At 34.2% G+C, this 16,846-nt stretch overlaps 2 protein-coding genes across 2 annotated transcripts; both read right to left on the bottom strand.

Annotated features, from left to right (window-relative positions):
- Window positions 1-267: 267 nt before the first annotated feature.
- On the bottom strand, window positions 268-4,110 carry LOC108224256 (uncharacterized). The gene is made up of 2 exons (XM_064079850.1): window positions 3,928-4,110; window positions 268-2,856 (listed from the first exon to the last, which is right to left on the bottom strand). Exon 2 carries the CDS (start codon window positions 2,695-2,697, stop codon window positions 514-516), a length of 2,184 nt encoding a protein of 727 aa, XP_063935920.1. The 5' UTR covers window positions 2,698-2,856; window positions 3,928-4,110; the 3' UTR covers window positions 268-513.
- Window positions 4,111-5,419: 1,309 nt separating this feature from the next.
- Window positions 5,420-13,972, bottom strand: LOC108228079 (probable protein phosphatase 2C 76). The gene is given in 9 exon segments (XM_017403556.2): window positions 5,420-5,916; window positions 6,803-6,877; window positions 7,297-7,388; window positions 8,471-8,557; window positions 10,567-10,725; window positions 10,914-11,012; window positions 11,451-11,578; window positions 13,625-13,841; window positions 13,844-13,972. Coding segments are annotated over 9 exon segments (1,050 nt in total). The 5' UTR covers window positions 13,887-13,972; the 3' UTR covers window positions 5,420-5,766.
- Window positions 13,973-16,846: the final 2,874 nt, after the last annotated feature.

Below are 16,846 nucleotides of genomic sequence, written 5' to 3'. Positions count from 1 at the left end.
AAGTAGATATTTTTTATGAACGGAGGCAGTAGTAGTACTATGTGGTGAATACTGACAATCTCACAACCACAAACAACTAACAAGCCTAGTCAATGGTTTGTTTCTAGGATTAGTGTAGTTGCTAAACGAAAAATCCACTATTTGGGCTGTTGGGAAAACCATCAACAGTCTTAAACTTCATCAACATACTGACTTGAATGGACAATGTATGTCATATAGCAATTTCCAGTACAACTGCAAAAAAAAAAAAAAAAAAAAAAAAGAGTCTAGCAAAGAACTCAAATTTCAGAATTAATCCACTTATTCATCAAAAAACATCGGAGTGAATATTTTTTGTTAATAAGTCATGGAGGGAACTGAAATACCAAAAAACATGTGGTATGTGTTGTCAATAATCTTCAGATAAAAGATATAACAAAGCTAATTTGACTATTTCTCCTGGTAAATTTTGTATACAGGATCACTTTAAGTACCTTTCGTTTTGACCAAACATATTTCAGATATTCAGCGTTTTCATATTACACTGATCCCTGAAGCATTCGGCAATATCTCTTTGTTCGCGAGCCCATGATTCTCCACAGCAGGAACTTCAACTTCATCAATCACCTGAAGAAGGTCTAAAGGAGTAGCTGCTGGATCTAGCTCCTGGCAACCTTTCGGAGCATTTGGTCCTTCTTGTCCTGTAAGCACATGGTTTGGAACCTGATGGGAGAAACGGAACATCTCTTCTTTCGGTATTGTCATTATATTACTGTGATGGGGACGAAATACTGTCTTGAAACCTGCAACTTTGACCAGTGGAGCAACAGTAATGCCCTTTTCCTCATTGTAGTCATCAAGCACCTCTACCATGTCGTACCTGTGAATCACATCATCAGGTGTATGCTCGTTCCAGTCATTGGACCAATTTCTATAGAGAGCCCAAATGTCCCCTTTCTGTGGAAATATTTGAATTACCCCGCGTGGACCCTTAGTCCACTTAACTCTGTGTGAGAATGTATTTAAAGACTTGATGACTTCATATTTCTGAATCCGAAGGTCTCCGCAGCTTTTGGCAAAACCATAACTTACCCACTCCATTGAACCAAACTCGCTGTTAGTTTTTGAGGCAAGCCAGCTAAACCTCAATTTAAATGGTTTGTGGGAAATCACCTTCTGGACAAAAGCATAAAACCGAGGCATGCCATCATCATCATCATATGCAGCCCAGACTTGATTATCTTCAAATGACATTTCTGTCCTATCCTGGTCAAAATCATGAAAATCAGGATCTGGAACATTCATCGACAGTACAGGGACCTCACTCTTTCCATCATCAGCAGATTTGGTTCCAAGATTCTTTCCAGCTTTGTCATCTCTTTTAGTCATGGAAGACTTGGCGACACTATCTGCCAGTGCAGAGTCCATTTTTTCTCCTCTCCTTTCTTTCTCTGCAGCCATATTAAGAGCCTCCGATTTCCATTCATTCAGCTTCTTACAGATCTCCATCATAGCTTTGTCGGTTAGCATTTTTCGGTTTTCAAGAGGCGTCAATTCTCTAGTGTTTTTGGGCCTACTGTTTACACCTACAAACCCCTGCAATCCTGATACATACCCCTTGCTATTTTTACTATAATCCGAGGGCATCTGAAATGGAGGCCTGACTCCATAATGGATATCATTACCATTTAAAACTCTTCTTTTTAAGGAGGCTTCTCCCTTTAGAGTAGAACCCTGTGACCCTTCATATTCCCTCTTCAATCTAGACTTTGCATGCTGATAAACATTTGATGCCTTTGCTGCAACGAACGGGTCAGCCTTAACAGTTTGTCCCATAGTAGGGTCGGCACCCATATAAAAATCTGTATGCTTAGATATATTAGGAACAGTAGACCCGCCTTCTCGTGCATTTTCTGAGGCTACAGTATTTCTTCCACTAATGCTACTAGGAGCATGATTCCCAAGATTTTGATTAGAGTGCTGAGAAGTTGAGTGAAATGGCTCAACTGGTGGCACCACCTCTGCAGCCATAAAAATACTACGACAAGTGGGGCAACGAATGGAGGCATTAAGGTATTCTTTCAAGTACTCGTACTGCATCTTGCAATGACTGCACATAGTCCAAAAGGCATCAGGTCTTCGAAAATGCTGAGGGGCAGCAGTACTCCTCTGAGTTGTTGGTCGAGAGGGTGCAGGGGTAAAAGTAGTCCTCTGACTTGTTGGTTTCGAATGTACGCTATTTGTAGAGTGACCAACTCCATTCGAATTTGGTGCTGAATATGGTCTTTGAGGTTGTGTATGCACTCTCTGTTGAAGCATTACACTACTCCTCCTCTGGTTATAAGCTAACCTCTTCGCCTTGTCAGATAACAAACTCCAAGCCTCTGAGATAAAGTTAAAGGCACCATCAGCACCAACAGACTTGTTTTTATCAGGGTGTAGCAAGAGGGCCAACTTCCGATACTGTTTCCTTACTGTATCATCATCAGCTGTTGGCGTTATACCTAGTACTCCATACCAGTCCATTTCACCACTTACTCTGTTCTCTGCAGCAATATGAACATCAAACGTGCTCAACATTTGCGAAATACCGTCAAGTTGTGGATACAAATTTTGGGCCTTTAAGGCAAATTTTCTTGCACCAACAACATCCCTGTCCTTGAATTTCTTCTCAGCAATTGTCTGTGCCCTTATGGCCTCATCTTTATTGCATTCCATGATTTCCAGAACTAACTATCAATGTAAACCTGTGACTATTTCTTTTCAGTTGACTACAAAGAGATCAAAAATCAGGCAGATATAGGCCAATGGTATCGGAAGGTAGAAAGCTAAGGGCCACCAATATGTCAAATTAGATACCTAACAATCATCGATTACCTGATTCAGAACATCCCCAAAAGAAACCAATTTATTAGGATTGCTTACAAAATCAAATCATTGATAACAATTAAAGAAAATGGCTAACTACATGATTTATGAAAGAATAAAAATATAACAAACAAGAAAAAAGTCATATACAAGCAACACAATGTCATTTAAGCAATTGTAGCATAAGCTGCTATGTGAATCATAAAATTTTACATGGTTTTGTTTTTCAAATTAAATCTTGTATGACAATCCAGACAGTATTCTGCATAACAATTCTTATTTAACAACATACAAACTTATTAAACTGAAATCAAGTTTAGAAACCCCAAGAAAACAGTATTTCACATTACTTCCATTATTGTCATAGCTTTAACCGCGAAGGATCATTAAATTCCAAGCGCTAATATGTACTATTCGCTTTAAGCGCGGAGCTCTACTACCCCTGCCTCAATAATATAAAACACATATCTATCAAAATTCATCTGTGTTCAATATATCTAACATAAACAAACTGAAATAAAAAAAAATATCAATTACCGCATCAAAACATTCAATATTCAAATCAAATCTACAAGCTCTAGATTTACTTCAACATTCTAAAAAGTAAAAACCTATCATATATGCTAAATGCTAATTGTTTGATATCCATCCAAACATGGAAGGTGGAATTAAACCTCAATCCAGAAAAATCATTTCGCATTAACAATTCGAACCCAAGTTCAAATCTTAGGTAAAATACTGAACACTCAAAAAAACCACAAGAAAGTTAATAAACATTCACACGGTGACTTGTATATCAAAGCAGAATTATGCTCTCTCTCTCTCTCCCCCTCTCTTTCTCTCCCAATAACAAGCTCCCCCCCCCCCCCCCCCCCCCCTCTAAAAAGCTATATCAACAAATTCAAGGACACGTAATCACAGAGCAACGAGATGCACAAAACCAAACAAAAAAACGAAATGGGTCATCAAAATTTCATGTACAAAGCACACAATTCCAACTTTCAAGAATGAAACCCCAGATTTACCAACAGAAGGCATTGCATAAAATGTACACACTCAAAATTAAATGAAATCAAATACCTGAGAAAAGAAAGATTTAATTGCAGAGTAAATGAAGGGCTTGTTAAGCTTCTCCTTCTCACCAAATCAAACGAGCAGATGAAAGATCAGATTTTTAATTTGAAAACGCAAAACCCTTTCTTTTGAGTCACTGACCTAAGAAAGGAGGATTGAATCGTAATAAAAGAGAAACAAAACGGCGATGAGGCTGTTATAAATAAATAAATATATAATTTGTGTATATATTTATATATTTTTTGACTCAAACCCTTAACCCTGATTAATATTTAACCAGGGTTAAAATCTAATCATGGTATATCCCTCTATACCCCACTAATAGATGGGATGTATTTTTTAATATTTAAATTTCATAATTTTTTAGATTATTTTGGGAGCTAAACTAACATATTTGATACAAGAAACTTTAAAATTATATATATATATATTTCAGATTTTTTTGTTGGAGTTTGATGGTATTCTAAAACTATTTAAGTTATAGAAATTATGTGATTGATAGCTTTTGTAATAGTTTAAAATTGTTTCAACGTGAATATTCAAATTTTCTTTATTTTGAAATATAGATCACTTTATTTTTCTTGTGACACAATTCCAAATTTTTGACTACATAGTTTCAATCATTATTTTAAGAAAAAATCTGAACAAAGATATATGGTTAATATTATAATTAAAAAGTAAATTAAAATAACAATTTTAACTTTATAATACCCAGCCCAAGAATCTTCAAGGCCAGGTGAATCTTCAAGGCAAGTTAAAACAGAGCACGTACGTTTGACACAGTTATACTCAAGTCAGTACTCCTAAGCAGTGTTACGGAAATCGGGAATCGGACCTAATCGGTTGAGCTACCGATTCAAGGATTAACTGGAAATCGGGAAGGATTAATCGGAGTTAAAATCGGGTTTATTTTAATATTAAAATATTATTTAATATTTAGTTATTATTATATTAGTTATTTAGTAACTAATATATTTACTATATTTATAAACTATATAATTATTCATATTTAAAGTAATATAGTATTTTAATTTTGATAATTTATCACATATATTTCGATTATTAAATATATATAAGGATTAATCGGATTTCAAAAATCGGATCGGTGGCCGACCTTGCAGGGGATTAATCGGGGATTTATCGGTTAAATCGGGGATTTTTAGAACACTGCTCCTGAGTTGTAACAAACTTTTATCAGCAATGCAGACAAAAGTTGGTTGCTCGTCTCTTGGATATGCTCTTCCGCTGCTCTTCGCACAACTGAATGGCACTCCATTTTATACCGGGATACCTGCATCTTAACACTATAGTTGAATATACGAAAAGTCAAGATATGGTTTGTTCAACAAAAACCCAGGTAATGAGACTCAAAAAAGCTCCATTATTGTGTCAGAATAGCACTTTAGCATTCAATGATGCTATTCTCAGATCAGTAAACATGATGATTCAGAACCGCAAGATAATTATACCTCTGTAGAGACTAAACAATATTAAAAGGTTCAGCAAAACAATATGCATTGAAAGAAAGAATCCTACAAGAATGCAAGAAACATGACTTGTGTCTATGACTCTACAAGTCGGCAGGTCACTGCGCAAAAGTAAAAACATTAATCTCTATAAATAAAAGCTAATGGTATTTGGTAAAAGAAGAACTAATGATCCACAAAACACTAAGGGGAAAAACATGTACATGGGTTCTTTGTTCCTTCGCAATAAAAATAATGACAGCAACAAACCCAGCTTCTTGCATGGCATGCATTATTGGTTGTTGTGCAACTGCAGATGGAGATCCAGTCTGAAAAGGCATAAGATTAAAGATAAGTCGATAATCTAGTTTTTCAAAGCCTAATGGTCGACAGGTTCCGATTTCTCATGGTGGAACTTCACGACAATGCATGAGATATTGTCAGCGCTGCCGCGAGAAAAAGCAGTGTCTGTCAGTTTCCGCGCTGCGGCCTCAGGTTCTTCTTCAGTAGTAGCAAGGGAAACAGCATCCTGACAAAACAAGGTGACACGTCAACATAGCTTTTCTCAAACACTACATTAACAACTCTATCACACAATGGCTATTCAACTACACCTCCAAGGGAAAAAACTATTCCAAAAATTTATTCATATCTTATAGACATCTAAATAAACAGCATAAACCAGTTCTTGATAATAAAGAACATTTATACACCCTACAGCATATTTAAAGGAAGAGATGGTTTCATCTTTTTATATTCCAGATTAAAGTACAAACCAATTGATGATCCAAATTGGCCTTCATACAAAAACAAAATAAGAGCAACAGAAATTCAGTCATATAGTCTGCTGCAGCACGAGGTTATCAGGATTCAGGACTCAAAGCTTTGCTTCGAAAACTTTCGTCTGCTTCTATATGTTGATTAGAGTTCATATGAAACACAGTCTGAACTTGCAAAAAATAACATTACATGACACGATCCAAGCATAGAAGTTGGACATGCCAAAAAAAACATTTGCTTTATCCTATCTTAGACATCTTAATTAAAGTAGAAAAAACAACAAAACCAATCCATAAAAAACAGAACAATTGAGATCAAACCCAACTAGCTATAAACACAACCATGGTCAACTTCAAACTGAGATCAGGACATTACATCTCTGCTGAACAGAGTCTGAGCCATATATCTAACTATCTAAGGCTATAAGGCTTAATGTCGATACAATTTGAACTCCATCTATTTTGTTTAATTATGACAAAAAGACGGCTCTGCATGCCAGAACAAACCTCTGATTTCCTTTATTTCCTTTTCATTTATGTGCAAATTAATGACTTACCCCTGGCTGTTGCTATTAGATATTTAATACAGTCTAACTAATTAGCAAATAATATGTATTCAATCATAATAATATATACCTCATTAGGTACAACATCCCAAAGTCCATCACTTGCAAGCACAAGCAGTTCGAAATCCTCATCGATCACTTGATCCTAGAAGAGATGTGATTCAAAGCATTAGATATGTTTACGGAGAACTTAACACAATAGTAATATGTTTGGACGCTGACAAAGGTTCCATTTAAAGGATGCCAAATGGTCAATTTGGTCAACTACAACCAGCAAGTTATTTTTGCCGCTCACAATTAGGGAAGCAGACTGCTTGTATAAATGAGTAAACATGCCACAAATAATCTAAAAATGGATCCTAAAAAATGCATCAAACCAATTCCAATATCCAATGCTATACAGTAGAGGTCAGGTACCAAGCACCACATACATTTTATTTTATTTATTAATAAACAAAAAACATATGAATAAATATTTAAAGCCTGCCTACCCGGCCCCCGCAGAGAAGATGTTTTAATTTTCCAAAAAAGATGCAACAGGATGTACCAATTTTACAGGTCTACCTGAATGTCCGGCTCTGCCACTACAAACTGCTTTAGCATGCGATTTCCAAATGCGCGAGACATGGCCAAAACTCCGCCCACTCTCCAGGTTCCTGGTACCAGATTAGAAGATATTAAAAAAACTTAAAATATATGTGTGGAATTTATTTAGGCTTATTTATATTAATAAGCCATGGGTAATCTCTTCATGATGCTTTTACATTTTTTCCCCTCGTATACTTGACTTCGTATACAGCCAGTTTCTGAGGGTCTGATTTAGTGTTCATCTCCTGTTTAGTGCTTGCTTGAGAGAAGAAAACAACCCAACCACCCTGTCTATACGCTATCAGACAGAGATTAATACACAACCTATTCCTTCATTTGGAAGCATAAAACCCAAATTAATCCATGGAGCAATACATTCCAGGAGAAACATTCTTACAAAGTTTTATCATAAAAAGAAAAACTTTGTTCATTATTAATTATAGCGAGAGAATAATACATGAAAGAGAAGTAAAAGAAAAGAGAAGGACGTAAAAGAAAAGAGAAGTTTCGCCATGTGCTCTGGAGTGTATGAAGAAGAAAGTAGAATAGTCTAGAAAACTGTACACCTCTTCTAAGATACAGAAGACTCCTAGTCCCAATTTACATTTAGGGATAAATATGAACTTTATTCCTAATTGTTTTTAACGCTCTCTTCAGAACAACATTATATGGTCCACGACAGATTACGATAGAAGATTGATATGAAAACTAACTATATAACTAGACCATCAATAACTGCCAAAGGCTCAAAGCAAAAACTAAAACACACTTTAACAGTTGCACACCCAAAAGTCGTTTTGGCTAAATAAATATGTGAAATTAAATTAGAAATGTTGCTCCAACCAGTATAAGTAATTTTACAAACTCTGAAAACTTATGGAAGAGAAGGCCACAGCTTCAAAATAATGCATAGCTATTAGCGAGAACAAATAATACACACCCTCTTTTAGCTTGTAATGATCTGCCATTTCAAAACTAATATATGCATGAAGAACACCTTTACAAAGTAGGACTGCATGACAGCACATGCCCAAAGAAAAAAACACCCCAGCACACCAGCTCTTAACATTTCAGCCTGATGACTTCACAAGATAAAAGAACCTCTATCTTACCTAAAAGTAGCAAGGAGAAGACCAGCATAGATTTTTACCTGCCCACATTACGACACCACCAGCATTCTCAATTCTCTTCCGCTCATCACTTCTGTTTGGTTTGTGATCTTCGGAAAGGGGAATTGCTGCAACCGTGACAAAACGAAATCCAAAATTTTAACACGGTTATCGAGGGAATGAGTGCAAGTAGTCTGATATTATTCCGAAAATTTAGAAAACATCATAGAGCAATTATGATGATAAACTGGGAAGAAAATTCGAAACATCTGATCCACTTCACAAACTTAAAGTAAAACAGAAGTCTCTGTATTTAAATAACACCATAGCTTCTTTAACAACTCACAAATACTAACATTCCATTTCATTGCATAGTCCTCCTACATTACGAGAATAGTTCAACAGAGCTGACTAATGAGGGTGGAAATGTTCGTATGAGGTCCACTGTGACATCAATATGAGGAATAAACAAGTAATACTAGCTTCACATTTTAAAAATAGATAGGCACTAAGATTCACCAGAATTCTTAATGCTGATGTCTGAACCTTCACTTCCTCAATGTCATAGTTCCCTGATCCCAACCTCAAGTACAGACGTATGTTTTGTTAAAATACTTCAATTTTTTTTATGATTCACTTTCACTGCATTGGTTACTTCCATTTTTCCTCAAGGGTCCACAGTCCCCAGCCAAAAGGCTATGTGTTGGTATATTAGTAATTCACTAATTCATATATCATAATAATGAAATTACAACATTCTTCTTGCAGGAGGATATGTAGGTCAAATATCTATAGAGTCATGCAATTGTAATTTAATCCAGCACATTTTACGCATTTCTAAAAATACAGTAGCAGAATGTATTGATCCTTCTTCATATAACAAGTTTACTTATAAGAAGATAAGTAGTTGATAATAACATGCATTATGCCCGTATTGCATATTCTGCAATTTGTTTTCTAAAATTTAATTATTAATATTATTAAAAATTATTAATATTATTAGATATAGATACTTTTAGTAGGATACAATTTACAGAATATTATAAAAATCAAAGAATAAAGTAATGGAAACTATTTACAAACTTATTAACAATTTCACTACCTCCCTAAAAAATGTGCAAATGAACAATATGTAATCATATACAATAGAAAGTAAATTTTTTCATGTTTTTAATAGAAATAATCATAGTCGCATTTTACTAATTCTGATTGAAAATATATTTGCTCTCCTACCTGCACGTTTAGTTGAATTGGGTATGCAAATTCAACCCGATTTTTCAATTTATTTATTTATTTTGTCTTTTTTCTAGAAGGGTTTTAATAAGTTGAGTAAGAAAGAAAAACCCTCAAAAAAATATATATAATGCATATGTACTTTTGTTATAATTTGACTATTTATGAAACAATAAATATTTATTTGTTCATCCATTTTTAAAAAATTAATCATTATGTAGTCTATAAAATACATATAAGTCCTGCTTTTTACGTCGCTTCAGATACTATTATAATTCTTAAAATGCTAAGTTTGTTAAAGAATGCAATTAATTGATATATTAGCATGTCAAACAAATCTTTGTACAATAATTTGTAATTATTTTTACAATTTTAAGACTTAATAATTTGGTGGCATAATTTCAACTACCTTGCAATCATGTGGCGTTGAATGTGTTTAGGTAGTTAGTGTTCTCTTCGTTTTTGAATATTATGTTCTTGTCGGACACCAAGTTCTAAGATTTTCTCACTCAAACTTGGGATTAAATACATGGGTAAAAGATCAAATTTACCTTTACGATAAATATAAAACTTGAGCTTTAACTAAGGAGTACGGTTTATAATTAGTAAAAAGGGTTACTTCAGGATTCAGATGAATATTGTTTAGATTACAACCATCTTCTCGAAGGAGGATATGCAGGTCGAAATTTTTATAAAATTCTAAGATTGTAATTTAATCCCTAAGCATGTTTCCCGTCTGTAAAAATATTGTAGCAGAATGTATTCTTCCATTGTCAGTAAGCATTTGAAACAACAATATAAACTTTAAAAAATTTGGTCAAATGTCAAAGGATGTGCGAGTGTGTGTGTGTGCGCGCGCGTGAGTGCATATATAACTAAATATACACACAGTTATACTAGGTACCTTTCCCGGCCTTTGATATGACTGTCCGTGAATCTCCAACATTGGCAACATAGAGATGGTTTCCAACTAGAATGGCTGTTGAAGCCGTTGATCCATCATCGCGGAAAGTATCCTTCTCGGATTCCAAAAAGTCCTTGTCAATCTGTTGATATGTTTGGCCTGTAAATTACAATTTGTGAGGTAAACGACTTTCACAAAAGCAAAAATGTTGAACCAAGACACTGAAATAGGAAACAAAACAACTTGTAACTATATGTTGAACTGGCTAAAAGTACTACTTTTAGAACACCAAAAGCAGAGCAACCTACAGGACTGGTAGCAAGGTTAAATTAAAAACTTGAGCTTACTTATAGCTAAACTTGTGTTGGTAAAAAATTCTGGATGCTTCACGAGACTCTCGAACAGATGATTCTTTAGAAATTCGGCTGCTCGTGAACCTCCATGACCTGTAAGAGCCGGTCAATGTATATTAATATACAAGGGAAGAAATTGAAATATATATTTTGGTTTGCTAAAGCATGAGGAATCAATCCATGCAGATTATTTCAAATTAATTAGTTTTTTTCATCCATAAGCCTAAATATCTAATACTGCCATGCCAGTTCTGAACCAATACCATCAAAATTTTGTATTTCTGTATTTGCATTAGATAACTATGCAAGTCTGTACCATGTCAGAATATAGCAAAATTAATGTCAATGCAATCAGCAGGTTTTGAAAGTGTTTCTCACAATAATATGCTATTTTATAAGTTGTAACTTCCAGGCAACAAATCTTCGCTCAAGTTCATACTCAAGATAGAAACATTACATCTAAGTGCCCTGAGAACACAGCTAATATATAAACAGTTCATATTCAAGGGAAGGATAACATGAGAACCTAACCATCAAATATCCCAAAGAGGCATACTGATGTTCCATCAATTTTGGAAATCTTAACATCATAAAAGTCCTCCATAGAAGCTCTTTTTCCCCTGAAACTTGCATACCCGCAGCTCAGTTTGCCGTCTTCACTGTCAATAGCAGAGCACATTAAGTAAACTCCTTAAACATGACAACCTACATATTTATTAAAAATCAGCAGAAACCGGTCGTTTAATATTATCTATTTTCCTGTCATCCAATCAAATATATGCAACTAAGGCAAGTTTGAACAATATGTATTCATAATAAAAGTCTTCAGCGAAACTTCAACATTTTTGCTTCCAATATATTATTGTGCATGGTCTGGATGTGTACAATTAGTGGACATAATCCAGAAACATGACACACACACACAGAGGGGGAGAGAGAGTCAGAGAGAGGGGGGGGGGGGGGGGGGGAGAATTTCTATATCTGCTTTTACAATATATTTAAGCGCCCATAGGATATAATAAAAACCGATCCCCCGTGTCTTCCACTGGAAGAACCAAGTATATTAAACGATTTATGTGAATATAATAATTACTAGAAAATCACTCGCTTATTGCATGTGGCATATAGATGACTAAGCATAAAGCACTTGTCATATATACAACCTTTGATCATGGTTATTATGGCGTCAAGTCGAGGCTTGGCGCTTTAGTACCTTTAAGAAGACTAGTCGACAAGTCATATAGCTAGTCGTAAAAAGTCAACAAGTCTTTTATAACATATATTTACTAGATTAAATATATATATAATCTAACACATCAATTTTCTAATCTTAAACAGAAGTTATATATTAATAAGTTCAAATTAAGCATAGTTAATAGCATCCAAATACCAAATATCAACCATGTCCAGCCAAATAAAAACACGAGGGAGAATGAAAAACAAGCAAATATCACATCATGTTCATTTCAATCTCCTTGTGTATTGTCTTTGATTGGATCGATAATGGTACACCATAATTATGTTTAAACTAGCGCCAAGTCGAGCTTCGAGGAACTCAGTTTCCGAGTACCTTTGGGTCAACTAGTCATCTTTGGGATAACCATGCCTTTCATTACAAATATATAGAGATTTTCATTCTAATAATCTATGACTCTATGTCACGATATGTCGATATCTTATATAACAATACGCCAGATCCTTTTCTATACTACATCTGATTGGACATAGATTAGTACTTTACAATAGTTCATTAGGCACAACAAGGTTCAAGAACAAAAAACTTCTTAGTGAATCTAATTATTTTAAAACGTGCAATCTCAATGCATGCAACATATCTAGAGAATTTAAACAATAAGCATCCATATAAAGTTAAAATTATAAATTATTCTATGTATCTTGGGAGCTACCCTACTAATTAGTTAGATGTTATTACATATTATACTTCAATATGTCATTAAATAGGTTTTCTCCGTCTCCTCCATACTCCGACAAATCTAGAAAAAAACTAGTAAAAGCTACAAAATTACAACATTTACATAACACCATATATTCTACCATCATAGTTAAGGCACATTTAATAACACAGATGTCGCTCGAAAGGTGATTAACGTTCATTCATCTGCTTCAGAACCAGAATGAGCTGCCAAACACTATGGCTCTCAAATTCAAGTGACAAAACTTTCCATAAAAATATGAGACTAAAGCAATAATCAAATATAAAAGGTTATGAGTGTAGTCGTCATCCGTGTCACATACATCTAAGCAGCTATGCCACTAAGGACATAAAATAGAGCTGTAGGGACTGTCATTAATCAGATGACTCGATCAAAAAGTAGAATAAAAAGGTAAAGAATCTCTGTAAATAATCTCACATGTCAGTGAAAACATGTTTCTATAATATTTTTTGATTTAGTTTTGTTGTGAATAACATACGTAAAATGCAGTCTAAAGGAAACATACAAAATACAGCACATGAGTGACACAAATCTTACCAAGGGAAGAGCCATACAAGTTATTATCCAAAGAGAGCGGTAAATCTAGCCAACTACAATGTAAACGGACTTAAACAATTAAGTGTTTTGTTTTTTGTAACTTAATAGGTTGCATCATAGTCCAAGACAAGCAAAGTTATAGTCTGAACACTAAAGTCTAAATTGATAATCTCAGTTCATAACAATTGATCAAATTATAAACCACCCAATCACCTCTTCAATCCTCCACTAGCATAGGTACCATTGTCATCCTTTTCAGGTAAGGGGATAGAGACTTGACCCTTTCCAGAAGCTTCACTTGTATCCATCATCATCTTTCTGGAGGTCGTAAAGTTGCACTTCCACAAATCTTTTGGGCTTTTAGCTTTAATCAAACTACTTGTAATGAAGCTAAGTTGAGATCTTCCCTTAGTTGTTTGGCCGATATATGCCCAGTTTGAATAAGCGCAGGCCTTAGGCAAATGCTGCATACCATCTAACGATACCACCTTCCGTTTGATTCTCCAAGTTGCACCCTCGTACTGCTTTACACCATAATAAAGCCAGCTATTAAATCCATGACATCCTGACATTAAACAGTACAGCTAAACAATATGTCTAGTAACATTTTGTAACGTAAATGCGCATACCATTTACTCACTTCATCAATATAAAATAAAATAAAACTTATAGGCACGCCAATCTCTCTATTCCTGTATATAGAAAAGTGACTATCAACTATTGTCAATCAATCTGGTTTTGTCCAACCATACCACCTCTGCTAAAAAGATTACACAAAACAGTTGTAACGCATAACATGAGTGATTTAAGCGAGCCATATATGTCATACACTACATGTGTTAACATTTAATAAAAATACGTAGTTTAAGTGCGCATGTCATACAGATGCTCAAATTGGCCATCTTTCTAATACGTGTCGTTCTGATAATTTTCCCCCACTCAAACAACCGGTTTATATTCTTCTACTAGGAATAATTTAAAACTACTTAGTTTCATCCTAGAGTTCTGTCATTCTACGACTTTTCTCAATAATCAACCTAGCCCCTGTTTCACCTTTAATACTATAGAAACCTTTATCATATGAACAAGTTCCTGAACCGAGCTCACTGCCTTCTTCGATACAAACGAGAATTCAATTTCAATTTCAAAAACATCATATCGAAGCTCTATCACATTATCTATCGACACAAATTTAACTACTTACAAATTGCAGTAAACAATCCACTTATATTCAAACGAATAACGAAAACCAACAGATATCTACCCAGACAAATCAGGATCTTACTCACAGATAGGGGTGAGCATTCGGTCGGTCCGGTCCAAAACCGGACCGAACCGAATAGACCGAGGACCGAAGTTTTAATTTTTTTTGGACCGAACCGGACCGAAGTTTTATAATGGACCGGACCGGACCGAACCAAAATAATTCGGTTCGGTCCGGTCCGGACCGAAAGAACCGAAATTATTTTTAAAATAAAAAATTATATTATAAATAAAACTAAAATTCATCTTTTATTTTAAAATTTTCATATTAATTAATCACCCCCAATTCATTAAACATAGATATAATTAAATTTACAAATTAGATATTATAATTACAACATATAAGATATATAATATAAATATTAATTAAAATCATATATATTTCGGTCTATTCGGTCCGGACCGAAATATTTTTTTACGGACCGGACCGGACCGAACTTTATTTCGGTCTATTCGGTCCGGACCGAATGGACCGAATTTTCAGAAAATTAGGACCGAACCGAACCGAATTTACACGGTTCGGTTCGGTTTTTCGGTTCCGGTTCGGTTTTGCTCACCCCTACTCACAGAGATTAATACACGCATTCCGATGCAAATATAACAAACTTAAACAGAACAGATATTAAAAAAAAATAAAATAAGAACGAATTGGAGGGATTACAGCGGATCGGTGAGCGAGGAGCAGCGTTTTAATCTCGGATCCGAATCGGATGCAAGAGAGTGAGAGTATATACAGATTCTCTCTCTAGAGAATAGAAAGAGGATCTGGATAATCCTAGAGAGAGAGAGAGAGTTAAATAATAAATAATTATAAAATAATTGAATGAGAGAGTTATATATGGATTGGCAGGCTTGAGATGAGAGGTGAGATGGTGTGGGAACGAGTGAGTGAGCAGGAGCGTGAGTGAGTTCAGGTGAAAGAGATACAAGTCACGATGGTGACATGTGGCTCCTTGACTCGGTACGTGGCACTTTTGACTGTCTTCCTCTCGCCCTCTTTTTATGCTTTTCTTCTTCGTTTTGGAATTATTTCAAGACAGATATCCCTAAAATATGTATAATTTTAGGGATATGTATAAACTTTTAACAAATATCCCTATACTATGTATAATTTTTTATTATGAAAATGATTTTTTAGGATATCTAGCACCGTGTCAGAATCGATGCGAGTCATCATTTAAATTCTTTTAAGAGTAGCTACCCAAACTCGCATGAATACACATGAAATAAAACCCTAACATTTTGAAAAAATGAACACAGCCAACAATCTTAATAGCCATATACTCAATAACATCTCATCTAATAAAAATTAAAACTAATTTTATTTAAAGATTAATAAATAAAAGAAAAGATGAAAAAGCAAAGGAGGCTAATCGATGAAAGGATGAAGATATGAAAAAAGCTAGAAGTGATGGTCAAAACCATGGTTGTTGAGCCCACTTTTAAAAATAGGATTTTCGATTTTTCGGAAGGATACTTTTTATATAAATTGTTATTGTTGATACTAATAATGATCTCAAACTCCAATAATATAAATAACTAGCTTAAAACCTGTGCAATGCACGGGCGGTTATAGTATTTGTTATTTCATTGTATATATTTTATATTTAACGAATTTTATTGAAAGTAAAATTGTGATAGAGTAATGTCATAAGAAAAATTTTTATTTAACAGCTGAATAATTTCTTAATTGTTAAATCTTTCAAATAACTAATTTATAATTAGGTCAAATATATATTTTTAAATGAGATTGTTAAAATATTATTTTTAAATGAGAATATTATTATTTAAATAATAACGGAGGGAGTATAATTTAAGGAGACCCATAAACCCAGATAGAAACAACCCAATAAGCATTTTAATATTTAGTTATTAATAGTTAATGATATAGTATAAAACATATTATAAGTTAAAGGGAAGCGTAGACTCAAATACTGATCATAACATTAACCTAATTTTTAATGTATCAATTTAATAGACAATAAAAAATATATATTATAATTTGTTATACATTAAGGAGGTCTATGGATCAAATATGAAATGGTTTATTAAACTTGATCGACCGACCAACTAAACTTTTCATGTTTCGATTTTAACGGTACAATAATAGATGGTATATAGTATAGATTTGTAATATTACTTTTATATAGAGACCGTTAGAGTATTTAAAAA

The sequence above is a fragment of the Daucus carota genome, chromosome 6, assembly GCF_001625215.2.
Source record: "Daucus carota subsp. sativus chromosome 6, DH1 v3.0, whole genome shotgun sequence".
Classification (NCBI taxonomy): domain Eukaryota; kingdom Viridiplantae; phylum Streptophyta; class Magnoliopsida; order Apiales; family Apiaceae; genus Daucus; species Daucus carota.
Note: the sequence above shows the minus strand (reverse complement) of the source record. Positions and strands in the feature narration are given on the sequence as shown.